The 15,617-nt window shown below is 43.8% G+C and overlaps 2 protein-coding genes across 2 annotated transcripts; both read left to right on the top strand.

Annotated features, from left to right (window-relative positions):
* The first annotated feature begins 1,348 nt into the window (after positions 1 to 1,348).
* RNASEH1 (ribonuclease H1) lies at positions 1,349 to 8,746 on the top strand. The gene is made up of 8 exons (XM_058801922.1): positions 1,349 to 1,568; positions 1,645 to 1,775; positions 2,250 to 2,453; positions 2,992 to 3,091; positions 3,363 to 3,417; positions 4,498 to 4,582; positions 6,080 to 6,204; positions 8,292 to 8,746. The coding sequence occupies exons 1-8, from the start codon at positions 1,459 to 1,461 to the stop codon at positions 8,376 to 8,378; spliced, it is 897 nt and encodes a 298-aa protein (XP_058657905.1). The 5' UTR covers positions 1,349 to 1,458; the 3' UTR covers positions 8,379 to 8,746.
* A 1,735-nt stretch (positions 8,747 to 10,481) lies between these two features.
* On the top strand, positions 10,482 to 14,826 carry ADI1 (acireductone dioxygenase 1). The gene is made up of 4 exons (XM_058801936.1): positions 10,482 to 10,709; positions 11,068 to 11,187; positions 12,713 to 12,892; positions 14,590 to 14,826. Exons 1-4 carry the CDS (start codon positions 10,590 to 10,592, stop codon positions 14,719 to 14,721), a joined length of 552 nt encoding a protein of 183 aa, XP_058657919.1. The 5' UTR covers positions 10,482 to 10,589; the 3' UTR covers positions 14,722 to 14,826.
* The last annotated feature ends 791 nt before the right edge of the window (positions 14,827 to 15,617 follow it).

The following is a 15,617-nucleotide window of genomic DNA, read 5'->3' on the forward strand; positions in this document are numbered from 1 at the left end:
AGGAGAAGGATGTAGAGTGATTAGTGTGCCTGGTACCCAATAATGCCTGGTAGTCAAAATATCTGACAGGTTTTTAAGAACCACTGTGGACCTGTGTGATCTTTAAAAGAAGTTATGTCACTACAAAGTAATGCAAGAAGGTTCTTATGCCATTCAGTCTCAGAATGGGCACGATGAAGAAGTGGAAAGAATAAATTAGTCAGATGTGTAACAAAAGTATCCCAACAGCAGTAGGATGCAATGAGTATATGAAGTCTCACGAATGTGTTGGAAGAAGTACAGAAAATGCAGTAATTATATTTTCATACAACCCTGACCAAGTTGTTTCTCAGTTCCGCCAAGGTCTGTCAAATACCTAAAGTCTTCAGGTTTGGGGTTTTTTTAAGAGAAATGTTATCCAATTAATACACATAGTAATTATGTGTAATGTTGAGCCCATTTGTTGGTTTTGCAACAAGGCAAAATTAATGCCAATGTTTCACATTCCTGGCATTTTACTGGGCCACCCTTGTAGATCTGGACACAGCACTCTGCAGCTCTGGCACCATCAGCTTTGTCACAGGCATCTCTACTAGAGCTGTGAGGGAAGTACAACAGCAGCTTGGATACCTTGGGCTGGTTCTGGAGGTGGCCACAGCAGTGCCCCCATCTTTGCTACTCTGATCTTGTCAGAAGCTGAGGTACTGAATTTGGCACACGCCCAGCTCCCAGCTTTGGTCTGCCAGTACATGACAGTCCAGGTGCTAAGAGGATGGAGCCAGACTCTTTTTGGTGATGTTCAGCAACAGGATGAGGAGTAGTGGCCATAAACTAAAACATGAGAAGTTTCACCTCAACATGATGAAGTTTTTTACACTGAGAGTGGGCGCTGCCTGGGGAGGTCGTGGAGTTTCCCTCTCTAGAGCCATTCTAAACCAGGACGTGCTCCTGTGCCACCTGCACCAGCTGACCTGCCATGACTGATGACGTCCAGGGGTCCCTCCCAACCCTAAGGACCCTGCGATTCTGTGAAGGTGTTTGTCCTCACTCCAGAGGCCACCTCGCCGCAGGGCTCAGCTGGATCACACGCACCTGGAGCCTGGGCAGCAGGATGACAACCAGCTTATCAACCTTGTTCAGCTCCAGGCTCTCGGACGTGCTGAACATGTCAGCGCACCTGAGAGATCTCCTTTGCCTTTTAGAAATGGGGCTTCCAGAACGAGGTGGCTTGTGCAAAGCCGCTGCGACCTCATGCCTCAAACAACAGCTGATTTAGGTTTTAAAAACACCATTATTGGCGGGGGGAGGGAACAAAACCCACCAAACAAAAACGCCAATCAGTACAAAACCCTGCGCTGTGGCATTTTCTGGTACTTTGGTCTCTCTGGCGGCCCGTAGGAGGCCCCGGCGCTGCCGTGAGCGCGGCGGCCGCGCAGGCGCAGCGGTGCCGCGGGCCGCGGATGGCGGCGGGGCCGCGGGATGCTGCGCTGGCTCGTGGCCGTGCTCAGCCACTCGTGCTTGGTGCCCAGGGCCGGCTCCATGTTCTACGCCGTGCGCAAGGGCCGGCGCACCGGCGTCTACCGCACCTGGTGAGCGGGGAGCGAGGGCCGCGGTGGAGCGGGGAGCCCGCCCGGCCCGGCCTCACCGCTGCCCGCTGTGTTGCAGGGCGGAGTGCCAGGAGCAGGTGAACAAGTTCCCCTCCGCCAGCTTCAAGAAGTTCGCCACCGAGAAGGACGCCTGGGCCTTCGTGCGCGCCGGGCTGCCGGGGCCGCAGCAGCCGCAGCCCGAGCCGGCAGGTAGCGCGTCCCGCCGCCGGCGGGGAGGGGGAGGAGGGCGGGGGTCCCGCCGGGGGCTCGGGGCAGGCACGGCGGCTGAGCCCGCGCTGCGGCGGCTGCCGGAACGCGGGCACCGGCCCCTGCTCCTTCCTCGTCACTGGCTCAGCGCCGTGGCCATGGCCTCCGGACACCGGGATGGATGTGCCAGTGCAGTGAAAGTGTTTCTGTGGTGTTTGGAGGGCGTTGATGGCTCTGTGTATGTGTTAAAGGTGTAAGGGTCCTTGCATGTCTGTTTCCCCAGACTTAGGATGAAGAATGACTGGAGTATTCTATTTCTTTTCGATAATAGTTTGGCGGGGCGGGGGGTGTCAGATAACGGACTAACATTGCTAATAGTTGCTAACAACTGTTGTCTTTAGAAGCAGTCGTTTCAAATAAAATAAAATTTGATTCTGCTGAACTTCCTAACTTCCGGTTTTTTTTTATTTTTGGTAGAGGCATTTGGTCCTCCGGTTATAACACAAGAAAATGGTAGCCAGAGAAAGGAGCCAGAATTAAATACCATGTGTTGCAGTACATGTAAAAGGCCATATGAACAGTCTACAAATGAAGAGCAGATTGCAAAGCGTGTGAAACATGATGAAGTACACTCAGTGTGCTCAATACCAACAGTCAGTGAAGATAAGTTTTCATATATGGGTGAGGTCTTTGATCATTTCTTTAATTATTTTCATTGGTTTGTTCTCTGTGACAAGCAACAAGTGTAACTATTACAAAACTTATGGGGAGGTTTGTATATAGCAGCATTAGACCCGTTATTTCTTTTTGAAATGAAAACATGAACCACGATCTGTTTGTTCACATTGTCTTTCAGCGTAATTTTGGTTGGTTTTAACTGGTATGAATATATAGCTTAATCATAGTGTTATAGGTGTGATTTTATGTGTGTCTGGGCTACAGATTGGATGTAGTTTTGAAGAAGACTTGAACTGTAGTGAAAAGTATGGGACTTGAAGTAGAAGTTCTTGAGGCCGATTGGTTTGACAGCAGGGAGGGTGTCAAGCTGTAGTGGGACCTGTGGTGCTCTGCACTGCTAATTCACATGGCTTCTGCAGTTCCTTTTAGAACGGCTCTCTGGGGAGGGAAGTTTTGGGGCTTAGTATACTGGCAAACATTTCTTCTACCTTAAATAGTCAGTGTTTTTGAGGAAGTGCTGATTTTGGTAATTTTTTTGTAGGTGACTTCGCAATTGTTTATACAGATGGTTGTTGCTCTAGTAATGGACGTAAGAGGGCACGTGCTGGTATAGGTGTCTACTGGGGACCAGGCCACCCTTTGTAAGTAGCTCAATGGATTTTTTTTTTTTTTTTATTAATGTATTCTGTTTGGTTTTTATGTTATTTACAATACCAGCCTCCTTTTAAATATGAAGCTCTGTTGTTGAGACTCATTATGACAGTGTTATGAGACTGAGTCAGGAGATATTGATGGGAACAGAGAAAGCAGCCTTTCTGGGAAAAATCAACTGGAAATAATATTCTTGTCTTTAATTATACACCATTCTGAATACTTGGAATAACTAATCTACTATTTGTTCTTTGGACACAGAAATACCAGTGAAAGACTTCCTGGACGGCAAACTAATCAAAGAGCAGAAATCCATGTAAGTAGCAAGTGTCCTGAAATATTTCTCCATGTTAGCCTGCAGCTGCACTTTCAGGCCTATTTTAGCTCTGGTTTCCAGAAACCAGTATGGAGCTCTAAGAGAAGTTTACAAAATATTCAGAGTTATGACTTCAAACAAATAGTTAACTTCAAGTTTTATTGGTCTTTATTGGTTTTGACCTTGAGAATTTCCAAGTGCCACCAAGCACAGTTATTTAAACAGCCTTACATTAGAAAAGTCTCACTCTCAACTGTGTGTAGATTCTCTTGCATTTTTAATGTGTGTATTTCAGACCTTAGAGTGAGGGCTGCTGAGTATTGGTTGAGAGTCAGCTTCTTATGGTGGCAGGATCAGAGTATCATAACCCATAGATAAATGTAAAAAGCAATTCTAGGCTCCTGACTAACTTCTGTTGACAACAGCCGATTTAGTCTTCTCTTTTCATTTCTTCTTAATATGTATTAGTATTTCCTCTTATAGTAATAGTATTTCTGCTACCCCACACTCCATGTTTGGAGATGAACTGAAATAGGCAACTGATCTGCTTAAAAACTTCAAAGTTCATTTTAGAGGCGGTGTTGGTGTGCCAGTGGTCAGACTTGTCACTGATTTGTCACTTTTCAGTTCTACATCCACACCCAGCCACTTCTCCCTGTGATATTTCAGAGCACTAAAAAAAAACCCCAACTTGTTACAGCATCCAGACTGTTGGAACTGATATGAGTACTTCCTCAAAGTTTTGGAGAAAATGCCTGGGTGTTGGTAGAGGTTTGGATAGTTGGAAAACGGGTCAGAGAGCTACTTTTTCAGCACAAGAGTTGGACATCAGAATATTACAAGGTTTTGTTTGCTTTTGAAACTTAGGTGCCTGCCTCTTTGCCTTTTTTATATTATAAAGGTGTCATCTGCAATACACAAATTTGGGATCCTCTACACTAAAACATGTTGATAACCATTGGTGGAGAGGTTACAGTAATATATGTAGTATATGTGTTAGCATCAGGTACTTTGTTGGTATCTTAATTCCATGTGGCCAAAATCCTTTCTGAACTGTTGTTGTTTTGAAATGTTCTTAAGGCAGCCTGCAAAGCAATAGAGCAAGCCAAGAGTCAAAACATCAAGAAGTTAATAATCTACACTGATAGCAAGTTTACTATTAATGGTAAGTTAATGATTTTAATTCTCCTGATCCTTAAAGACACTGCATGCTTTTCCATTACATAAGACCCACAGAACATTCCTGGAGAGAGGAATGTAAGGAAGACAGTGCATAACTTATGACTGCTTGGGGGAAAACTTCAGAGTATCAGACATTGCCTGCTAACTGCACAAAATAGAAGTAGAGTCAAAGCATCTGTTATAGTAAATGCTGACAGAAGTAACACCAGGATTTGTGTCCTGAGGTGTTCAGTGTGACAAAATCTAGAAAAAATGTTGTTCATGTGTAGGCTGTTAAGGCTGTACTCAGGAAATTACTTGGAAGTTGGTGTGGTAACCTGTAGGGTTTTTGTTGTTTTGAATGTATTGGAGAGGCTGTTTTTAGCACACACATGCATCTGTGAAGTACATTCAAGTTCTCTTGCTTCCAAGCTTTTAGGCTACCCTGGAAGACTAGCCAGAGATATGTGCTCAGAGTATGTATTAAAATACCTGGAAAGCCTAATTTTAATCTCTATAAATACCATATAAAGCAGCCAATAGGACTTAATTTCAGAAAAAAAAACTTCTTCCTCTTTCCTCAAGATCTTCAGATTTTGTTCTTGTGATAATCTGGAACTGCCTAAGTTTTTTTTGTTGTTGTTGTTTATTTGTTTATTTGGTTAGGTGGGGTTTTTTTTGTGTTTTGCTCAGTTTTACAAAGGCAATACGTGTTTATTTGTTTCCAGATCACTTTGGAGATTTGATTTTGTGGATTTTTTTTGAAATAACATTAAACAAAAACTTAGTGCAGTTTATGGCTGAAAATTAAATGTTGCACTTTTTGTCTTAGTCTCTTTGGTTTTGCTGGCAGTTTTGCCATTCTTGTTTAAGCACAGATATTTTGTAGATGTGTCTAGGAATTATTATTTAAAAATGCCAAAGAAGGAGGTTTGTAGTTATGTAGAGTTAGTACTTGTACTTATATCCACTTGTACTTAGTTAAGTACAAGAGGATGTAATTTGGTTTTTAGGAGGCTTTGCATTCAAGATTGGAGATTTCCTGTTTGGTTCAGGTCATGAAAGCATTAAGGATGTCTTACATTGTCCACACCAGCACTGATATTTAAAAAAAAATCCTTACTTAAGGAGTAATATAGAAAATTGCCTGGTGAGCAGTAGGCTTTGCTTACTGTATCATCAAGCAAATCCTTAGCTTCAGTTTATTGAAGTTCATGAGATACTTTGCATACAGTGCATATATAAGATTGTAGTCTTTAAATTAAATATCTGTTTGGAAAAACAGGTATTGAATTTAATGGTTGGGTAATTAATGTAATAATGAAAAAATACACTCCTGAAAGACAGCATCAGAGAAGCAAACAAGAATTATCTTTGGTATCCAGTGTTTTTGCCTGGGACTTTGTACAGAGGTAATTTCTTGTTAAAAGGCTGTTGGCTCCATCTTGATCCTTGCTGGCTTCTTTAACAGCACTCTTATGGTGATACCCCTGTTGCACAGGTATTACGAGCTGGGTTGACAACTGGAAAACAAATGGCTGGAGAACAAGTTCAGGAGGAAGTGTAATAAATAAAGAAGATTTTGAAAGACTCGATAATCTAGTAAAAGACATCGAAATTCAGTGGGTAAGTTCCTTGTTTCTTATTCTTAATGACATTTTAAACATGTTTCTAGTAGAAACTTAAAAGTGTGATCATGACTAAGACTTTTGTAGAGCATAGTATTGTACATCCTTAAGTAAAACTGCAAATACACAGAAGCTGCTTGTTGTATTTAAAGCAAGTTACCAACATTAACCTAGGTTCTTGGAACCAGTATTTCATTTATTTAAATGAATATTTGTATTTGTTTCCTGTCTCTTATTACTGCTTAGAAAATGCCTGCAATAATTATTTTTAGTTTGTTAGTGGTTTTAGTAGATGCAATTTCTGTTCCTGAAAATCTAACCTTAGAATATAACTGGTTTTTGTGTCATAGCTGAATTTCTGTATTTGCTTTTCAGAACTATTTAGAATGCTGCTTTGTTGGAGTAACTCAATTACATGAGTGTCTTTAAACTGGGAAAACTAAGTGTGTGTATCCCCAAATAAACCAACTCTAGTTTTCTGTGCCTTAACTGCATTTCTTCTAAGGAAATTTAGTGCGAGAAGGTCTTTAAAATAACCATTTTTAAATTGCTTTGCTCTCCAGTAAAGAAGTAAGACAACAACTATACAGATATTTCTGGTAGAATGTATTTTTCTGTAACCTCTAATATCAGTGCTTAACACTTCAGGGAAATATATATTCCTTTGCCTCTTAAATTTTAGCCTAATTTTGATATAAGACCACTGATTTGAGAAAATGTGTGTACAGTTGACTTTGCACCTGTAATGGCATGTTTACTCAGCTTTTGTCTTTATTCTGTAGAAAACAGGATCATGTAGATATTTAATGTGCAATTTTTTTATGGGAATTTATTGCAGGTATTCATGTTGCTCTGTGTTACAGAGTTGGTCGCTGCAACTTACAGGCTGATTAGATTTTCTGTAGCTACTCCTATATTCTATTGAGGAGAAAGCATAAAAATTTAAAGACTAAATAAGTTCAGCTGTTCTTGGGAATATTTTACATAATTAAAAGATATTCCTTTATGAACACTTGTTAAAACTGAATCTCTTAGAAAAGGTAGGGCAGATTTTGTTTCAGGAGGAGTGTATGCATGCAGAGTCCTCCATGGGCTGCAGGCCCATCTCTGCTCCACTGTGCCCTCCTGGGCCGTAAGGGGCACAGGCTGACTGACCATGGTCTGCACCACAGGCTGCAGGGCAATCTCTGCTCAGCTGCCTGGAGCACCTCCTCCTTCAGCACTGACCTTGGTGTCTGCAGAGCTGTTCCTTTCACATATTCTCACTCTTTTCTCTGGCTGTTGTGCTGCATTTTTACCCTTTCTTAAACATGTTTTCACAGAAGAGCCATCAGCTTTGCTGATGGGCTTAGATGTGTCAAACTTTGGGTCCCTTTGGGAGCTGTCTGGATCTGGCTGTCTCTCATGTAGGGGCACTGCTCATGTCTTTTCACAGAATCGACACCTACAGCTCCCCACGTGGTACCAAAACCTTGCCATGTAAATCTGATGTCACTTCACACCCACTTCATGCTTATTCCCTCTCTGATCTTGTCAAATAGCAAGCTTGATTTTCTTCCTCACCTTCCTACTCCACCCTTGCTTCTGACAAGGATGGGCTTAGGGTATAAAGTTTTTTTCAGTTCCTGATTAATGGATAGACAAATTAAGACATCTGAAAATTGAGAGGATCTTTTGATCCTATGTATGTATCCTAAGTGAGTGCTGTAAGTATCAAGGCCTTTAGTGGAATAGAGGACTTTGGCTTCTGGGGAAAGATCAACTCAGTTTAACCACTGAATGCAGAAAGGTGGGAATTTTGAATTGGAGCAGTTGTCTATATTTTTTAAAGGATAGGTGAGCTGGTCCTTATGCTTTTAATTAATTCCCATAAAGATGGTATCCACAGTTTGACAAGAGTTTCCCTAGAGGAAGAGAGACAATGAAAATCTCTGGGAAGAAAACCTAAGGGCTAAATATTAGGTGGGGACCTCTGAGGAGGTGCTCCTGTACTATCAGTGACAGAGCATTGCTTTATCAAATTTCATGTATCTACTTTACTCCTGGTTTCTTCCATGTCTAAACTGATATATTTTGTCCTGACAGATGCATATTCCTGGTCATGCTGGCTTCCAAGGGAATGAAGAAGCTGATAGACTAGCAAGAGAAGGAGCTTGTAAACCACAGTGCTGATGGCCTGGGACTAGAGACTGTTGCACTGGGAGAAAAGGGCCCAACATGACAGCAACAACTTGAACTGCTGTAATTGTTTTGGAGTTGAACTTTGAGCTGTACTTCTTTCTGGCCTGAAGCACTAACTATAAACCAACTTCTGGGAAGGAAAACCCCACATTTTCTTCTGTTGCATTTATTTTATGATTGAGACAATATTTAGTTGATGATCCTGAGTATTTGCTTTTTCTCCATCTATTGGAAAGGCTGTGGTCAGTGCTTTTAGCTCTGGACTCACCTTACAGACAGGCTTCTGAAGAAGTAATTTTAAATCAAAGTGTTCTGTATTTTCCTCTTAATGAAATAAATACATCTTTTTTTTTTTTTTTTTTTGTGCAGAGGTATTTATTGCATCCCAAAATAGCTGGGTCAGACTTTGGGGTTGGTTGATTTGGTAGGAGGTCACCTAACAGAGATGTCCATTTTCTATGCAAGTGTACAGGAAAAGCAAACAGGTTTGTTGTGTTATCTGTGTCAACTTTTCTGCATGGTACCTTTGCACCACTGAATAGTAGGGTTTAGGCTAGGAGTCACTGAAATGTTTTTGGATTTGTAAATTTCTATACAGATGGTTAGAGCTGCAGAAGTTTGTTACTTAATAGCTCTCATGCATTATAATATCTTTCCTGAGGCAGAATGTGAGGGTTTTACATATTTAGTCACATGGTTGTACTAGGAGGAGGAAACTGGCTATCCAGTAGCTAATAGGTCAGTGAGGATTTTAATTTTTTTCTCTCATCCAAAACTGCACATTGAAGCTCATCTAGGGGTAAAAGAGGGCACTGATTGGGCCCCCTCTGCTTCTTTGTATGTACACACACAATTATCTATTTACTTTAGAAGTTTGGCTGCAAAGAAAAGACCCATCACCCTGATCAGGTATCTAATAACTTGCCTTTCTTACATATTGTGTTAAACAAGTAAATCCTGCTTATTGTATGGAAATCGGTTTTGTTTTGGGTTTTGTTGTTTGTTTTTTGTGGGGTTGTTTTTTTTTTTAAGCAGGAGCTTTGGAAAACTTGTAAGATTGTGGTGGGTAAATCATAACTGTGTAATACTGAATTTAGGCCACTTGGTTACCTGAATCTAATAGGTAGATTATAATAGAAAATCTAATAGGACAGAGTTTTATATCAATTTCGTATGAATGGTTATTCTGAAAATTCAGGACAGAAGAAAGGCAAGCGGAAGGTTACAAGATGAAGGTAGATTAAAGAATGGAAAACAAACAGTACTTCTCAAAAGGATTCAACAGGGGCTTGAGGGCCTGCAGAGGATGGCAGATCTCTAAGTCATCTTTTCAGGGAACTGCAGCTTTAGGAGAATATTGGCATTTAGCAGCCACGATATTGTGCTGGCTGTCCCAAAATGCCTACTTGTCCTCCATGTGCCTTAGCACAGCTTCTATAAAGTATCTGTTTGATAACCAGTAGTGCTTAAACCCAAATACTATACATTAAAGGGATCTGGTACCATTTTATGAGAATTGGAATAGTAGTGGTTGAGACACCTTGGTAAGTAAGAAACTCTTTTTATGAAGAAAAATTCTAAGGAGGGATTGTTTCAGTTGTCTGGCCATTCTTATATTGTGCTTAGCTGGCTCTTGGTTTATTTGCCCTACAGGATCAGGTAGATGCAGAAGCATGGAGGCTGGAGGGGACACACCCCAGGGTGCCTTGTTCACTCCAGCTCAGGGAGGATGCTGAGGATGTATCTACATGGGTGGAGACAACACAAGTTATCTGTGCAAGCATGTCTTACCACTTTCTTTATTTTTTGCCTAATTTATTTTTTTTTTCCATATTGTGGGGCTACAATGCCGGCCTTTAAGCCTGAGCCGTAGCAGTAAGTTCCGTCAGAGCATTATAGCGGGGACCGACACGATGCAAACACCATGGCCGTTCACTCGGGTTGCCTCAGGAGCTGGTGCGGGTGAGCAGTCCCGAGCCCCGGCCTGTCTCTCGGGGACTCTCGGCCTCAGCCTGGAGCTGTTCCCTCAAACGAAAGCTCCGCACCGCGTTCAGTGTGTTTGGAGGGGCCCATGGCGCCCCTGTACCGCTCTGCCTCAGGCCGCGGGGCGGGCCCGTCCCCGCTCGCTGCCGGGCCTGGAGCCGCGCCGGGGCGGGACGCGCTGGCAGCCCGGCCCGGCCCCGCGAACACTGTGGCGGCGCGATGGTGGAGGCCTGGTACATGGACGAGTCCCAGGAGGACCAGCGGACGCCGCACCGGCAGCAGCCCAACCGCGCCGTCAGCCTGGAGCAGCTGCGCCGCCTCGGCGTGGTGTACCGCAGGGTAGGGCGGGGGTGATACCGCAAGGTACGGTGGGGGGTGCCGAGAGTATGGCGGCGGTGATACCGCAGGGTACGGCGGGGGCTGGTACCGCGGGGTGCGCCGGGGAGCCGCGGGCCGGGCTGAGCCGCGCGGGGAGCGCCAGGCCGGGCCGGGCCGGCCGCAGAGAGAGGAGGCAGCGGAGGCGGGCGGGGGCCCGGTGCAGGCACTCCGTGTGCTTGTGGCCGCTCCCCCTGCAGCAGCCGAGCCGCCCCGGCACTGCCGGCACCTCGGGATTCCCACGAGTGCCTGAGTTCCGCCTCTAGCAATGGCGTCCGAACGCTTTTTTTTTTTTTTTAATCTCCTGTGCCTGTTTTTTTAGTTGGATGCTGATAACTATGAGACTGATCCATGCTTGAAAGAGATTCGGAGAGCAGAAAATTATTCTTGGATGGATATAGTGACCATACATAAAGACAAGCTTCCAAATTATGAGGAAAAGGTACGCGAAACTTGGCTCTCAGTGCGGGTTCCCGCGCCGGCCAGCGTGTGACACCTGCACAGCCCAGCGGGACACGGGGATGAGGCTTCCACGTCTAAAATACATCCTGTACCGAAGTCCTGAACATTAAAAAAGAACCTTTGATATAATTTTAAAGATAGTAGAGGTCTTTTGCTTCTGTACATTGCCTTCAAAGGTTTTGAGGATCATTTCCATCATTGTCATTTCAAAACTAAGATTCCTACCAGGAGAGTTCTGCCAATGCTGACCTGTCCTCAGAGAGCCTCTCTGCGATGAAGGCAAGTGGCTGCCAGCTGGGCCTGGGCTTTGAAGGCTTTTACATCCTAATGGCTGCTTGCATAATGTGTCTTTTTTAAGTGAGTGTTAACCCCATGGAATTGTTCCTTGTACAAGAACATTTTTTACCTTGGGGAACTCATACCGTGACAATTTCATAGCAGCTCAACACTGTTCAGGTGAGCCTCCTACAAGGAGCTTTCTCATCCCAGCCTCCAGGTGCTGCTGGCTTGCTGCTCTGACTTGAGGACAGCAACCCAATGACACTTTAATACTTTTATTAAATTTCCATTTAGCAGTTTGTTTTAAGCCCATTGTATTCTAGTGGTTTTGTTTTGGTGAGAAGGTGAAATAGGTAGTAACTTATTAGGCAGGCTCTATCTGACAGAAAGATGGGCCATTCTTTACAAGACGTAGGGACTTCTCATCCTGCTGTGCTGGATCACTTCTGTCTCAAGGACATCTGCAGAAGTGTGTGGCTAAATATCATCCAAACCTGAGCAGGTGCTGATGGTACCTGGCATTGCTGCATTGCTGTTTAGTGCTCACTGTGCACTAAACCTCCCAGGCCTCCGTTAATTGAACTTTTAAAATGTGCTTTGTATTCTGTGCATGTATGAAGAATTCAGCGTTCCATAAAAAAGAGAATGTTGTTGCCACTGTCTTGGACAAGAGAGCCTGGAGCTGGGTCTCACTGTGTGTGGGCAGGCATGACACACTGTTTACATCAGATTGCTGTAGATGGGCTGTGTTTGGCAGTGACTGCATTTTCACAGACAGTAGTAGTACCCGTGCAGCTAATTCAGCTCTACATAAGTGTAAAAGAGAGGGGAAAATCTGTGGTTTTGTTTGGTGCTGTGTGTTGGGGGAAAAAAGCACGAAATGATCGAACTGAGCAAGCACAAGGACCAAATCCTGGAGTGTGATGTTTTACCCATCTCTCTTTCAAATGGGTGTAAGGATCACTGTTACTCAGAGAATGGTTATGTACAGCTAGAGCTGCTGTTTCTTGTCAGAGAAGTTCCTGCCCTCCAAAGGGAATGTAGAAGCCTGCTTAGATGTGTCTGGAGACAGAGGCTGGCTTGGCCATCTTACCCATGTTGGTCTCCTCTGTTAGTTAAAATACAGTTACCCTTTGAAAGCCTTTCTCAGCTTCTCTCTGTTTCTGCCAGTTTTCTTTGCAGCTTTCCTATGTTCAGTAGTTTTCCAAAATATTTGCTATTCCTAGATAAAAACATTTTATGAAGAACATTTACACCTCGATGATGAAATTCGCTACATCCTGGAGGGATCTGGCTATTTTGATGTTCGAGACAAGGATGACAAATGGATTCGGATTTCCATGGAGAAAGGAGACATGATAACCCTCCCTGCTGGCATATACCACCGATTTACACTGGATGAGAACGTATGTTGTTGTAGATTACCATAAATTTTGATGACAAATCCATGTGAATGTATATCACATTAGTAACTACATGCCCTGAGACTTGAAGTTCATTAGCAAAACATATTAAATATGAAGGAGGAGGATGAAAAATAATAAATAATTCACAGCATCTGAACCTTTCATTTCCAGGTCACAAATCCAGCCTCTCCTCCTCAGCTGTGACTGTAACTCATTGCCATGTGACATCTGTGGCATATCAAGCCTAGGGCTGTCCCTCCCACAGTTGTCCCAGCTGTCTGTTGAGGTGGAGAAGGTGTGGATGGATCATTCTGTATTGCCTTGTTGTGTATTTTTGTGGGGATAGAAGAACATGTCTGTGTCCAGCAGTGACATCTTTCACCTTTGGGGAAAGAAGGATTTAAGGGTCCAGAGCCACTATTTGCAACTACTGTATGCTAAGCTGGGTGCTGGCTTCACAGGTGGTGGCCTCCTTTGGAAAGATATTTTTGCCAGTGGGAGTGTGAGATTGGCACTTACAGTTCTGGTCTGTGTTTCTCTTCTTGTGGGCTCTTACAGAGGTGTTTGTAACCTCAGCATTACCCCTGCAAAATGGGGAAATGTGTTGTCTCCTGTGTGGTGAAGTTGCATTTCTGGTGAAGGGAATGGTTTTGTTTTGAATCAGCTGTCCAAAGAGCAGTGTTCATACATGTGAAAAAGGGAGATGCTCTTTTAGTGAAAAACCCAGCTTTTCCCATCTGCTTCTTGAGATCCACAGCAAATAAACTACATGTACTATTCTCAGGCTTTTTCTCTACATAAATAAACTGTCAGGGGTTATGGTTGAGTCCCCAAGAAGTCTTAAGTGTTCACTTCAGGAGCTTTAGTCCAGGAGTGCTGACTTCCAAGTAAAATCTTTAGGTGCTTCTAGACCCTGGCATTTTGCAGCTAAGTTCTTTTGGTACCTAGCTTTATTCTTACCATTTCTGAACCTGGGTGTAAAATAATAATCTGTTTGTGTTTTACATAATGGGTAGGGTCTAAATGGTACTTCTGCATAGTAGGCAGAAGAGGAGAGTTCCCCATCACCCCATGGTTGGAGCACTTCTGCAGGATATGAAATCCCATTTTCTGCTGCCACAGTTGTAACTTGCACCAGGCATATTTTTTGTTAGCTGGTCTTAGCTGGCTGTTGCTTTTCCTTTTGGAATCTGGAGACTTTTCACTTCCTGTAAGCTTTATTTTTTGAGTAGCTTATGCACTTCCCATTCAGTTTTTATGGCTGTGACTGTGATGCTTCTGGTATTCCCCAAAAGCATTGTGTAAACATTGTGGGTACCTGGGTTCTGCTATTTAGCTAAGCAAATAGGATTTAAATGCTGCACTGCTGAGTATTGTGGATCCAGTGCAAAAGGTTTGCATAAGACAGGATGGTTTTGGTTTCTTTGACAGGGGGAGAAGTGTTGATTCTGCCTGAGCTGGAGGTGCTGGTCATGACACAATGTATCACTGCATAGGGGCCACAGTCTTCCACGGCAGGCACTGGGAGCAGGAGCAGCAGTATAATGCTATAATTTTCTGGAATGTGTGAAGCTTTCAGTCCATAATGAAATAATTTCAAAAATTTCTGCAGAAGTGCAAGTGAAACCTTAAATTTGGAATGAAGACCCCTTGAAAAGGAGCTCTTAAATGACTTGTCACTTCTTGTTCTGTGGCAGAACTACGTGAAGGCAATGAGGCTGTTTGTTGGAGAGCCCGTCTGGACTGCGTACAACAGGCCGGCTGACGATTTCCCTGCCCGGAAACACTACATGGAGTTCTTGGCTGAAGAAGCACATAATGATGTCTGAGACCTGACAGGGGCAACATCCCGAAGCCCCATCAGAATAAATGTGCCTTGCTGCTTTTCACTGATTAAACTTGCATTTAAAATCACAGAATCATAGAAAAATTTAGATTGAAAGGCCATTTGGAGGTCATTTTGTCCAACCCTGTGAATTACTATACCGGTTTTAAATCTAGACCATGTTGCTCAAGATGTTTGGAAACCTCTGGTGATGGAGGTCACACAGGCTGTCTAGGTGCTGGCTCCAGCACTTAGCTGCTCCTATGGCCAAGAATTTGTTCCTCATGGCCAACTCCCTGGTTGCAGTTTGGAGTTGTTGTCTATTGCCCTTTCACTGCATGTCTGAGGAGAGTCTGGCTCTGCCTTCTTTACAGTCCCTGCTCTAGCAGGAAACTGTAGTTGGGTCTCCTCTGAGCCTTCTCCTCTCCAGGCTGCACAGACCAGTGCCCTTGGCTGGGCTCCCTTCTGCTAAGTAAGATGTTCAACATGTTTTGCCCCAGTTCTGATGACTGAGGGATGTCACTTGTAACCACCTGATTGATAGTTTAGTTTGAGCCACAGACTGTTTTGAGCCCAGTGGACCCAAGTTCTTTATCCACCCAGTAGTTTGTATCCTCAGTCAGGCTGCAAGGCTGCTGTGGGACACACTAGTGAAAGCCCTGCTGCAGTCAAGGGGAATGGCACCTGTGGTGTCCCCTTTGCTGCAGAGCCATTGCTCCTGGGATTTGGCATCAGTCAGAATGTGCCCTTGGTGAATTGGCATTGACTGGTTGCTCCTCATCACTTCCTCATCCTGGTATTTCTTGTGCCTTGAACACCTTCCATAATGGCATATTCTGTAACATTCCTGGGGACTGAAGCAGGGCTGAGCAGCCTGCAGTTCCCCAGATGTTTTTTCGT

This window comes from Ammospiza caudacuta, chromosome 3 (assembly GCF_027887145.1).
Source record: "Ammospiza caudacuta isolate bAmmCau1 chromosome 3, bAmmCau1.pri, whole genome shotgun sequence".
Classification (NCBI taxonomy): domain Eukaryota; kingdom Metazoa; phylum Chordata; class Aves; order Passeriformes; family Passerellidae; genus Ammospiza; species Ammospiza caudacuta.

Excerpts from the sequence above, each read along its gene's own strand:
- ADI1 (XM_058801936.1), top strand. The coding sequence starts at position 10,590 with ATGGTGGAGGCCTGGTACATGGACGAGTCCCAGGAGGACCAGCGGACG. Across the intron at positions 11,188-12,712 it reads TTCCAAATTATGAGGAAAAG|ATAAAAACATTTTATGAAGA; the intron begins GTACGCGAAACT and ends TGCTATTCCTAG. Across the intron at positions 12,893-14,589 it reads GATTTACACTGGATGAGAAC|AACTACGTGAAGGCAATGAG; the intron begins GTATGTTGTTGT and ends GTTCTGTGGCAG.
- RNASEH1 (XM_058801922.1), top strand. The coding sequence starts at position 1,459 with ATGCTGCGCTGGCTCGTGGCCGTGCTCAGCCACTCGTGCTTGGTGCCC. Across the intron at positions 2,454-2,991 it reads AGATAAGTTTTCATATATGG|GTGACTTCGCAATTGTTTAT; the intron begins GTGAGGTCTTTG and ends ATTTTTTTGTAG. Across the intron at positions 6,205-8,291 it reads AAGACATCGAAATTCAGTGG|ATGCATATTCCTGGTCATGC; the intron begins GTAAGTTCCTTG and ends TTGTCCTGACAG.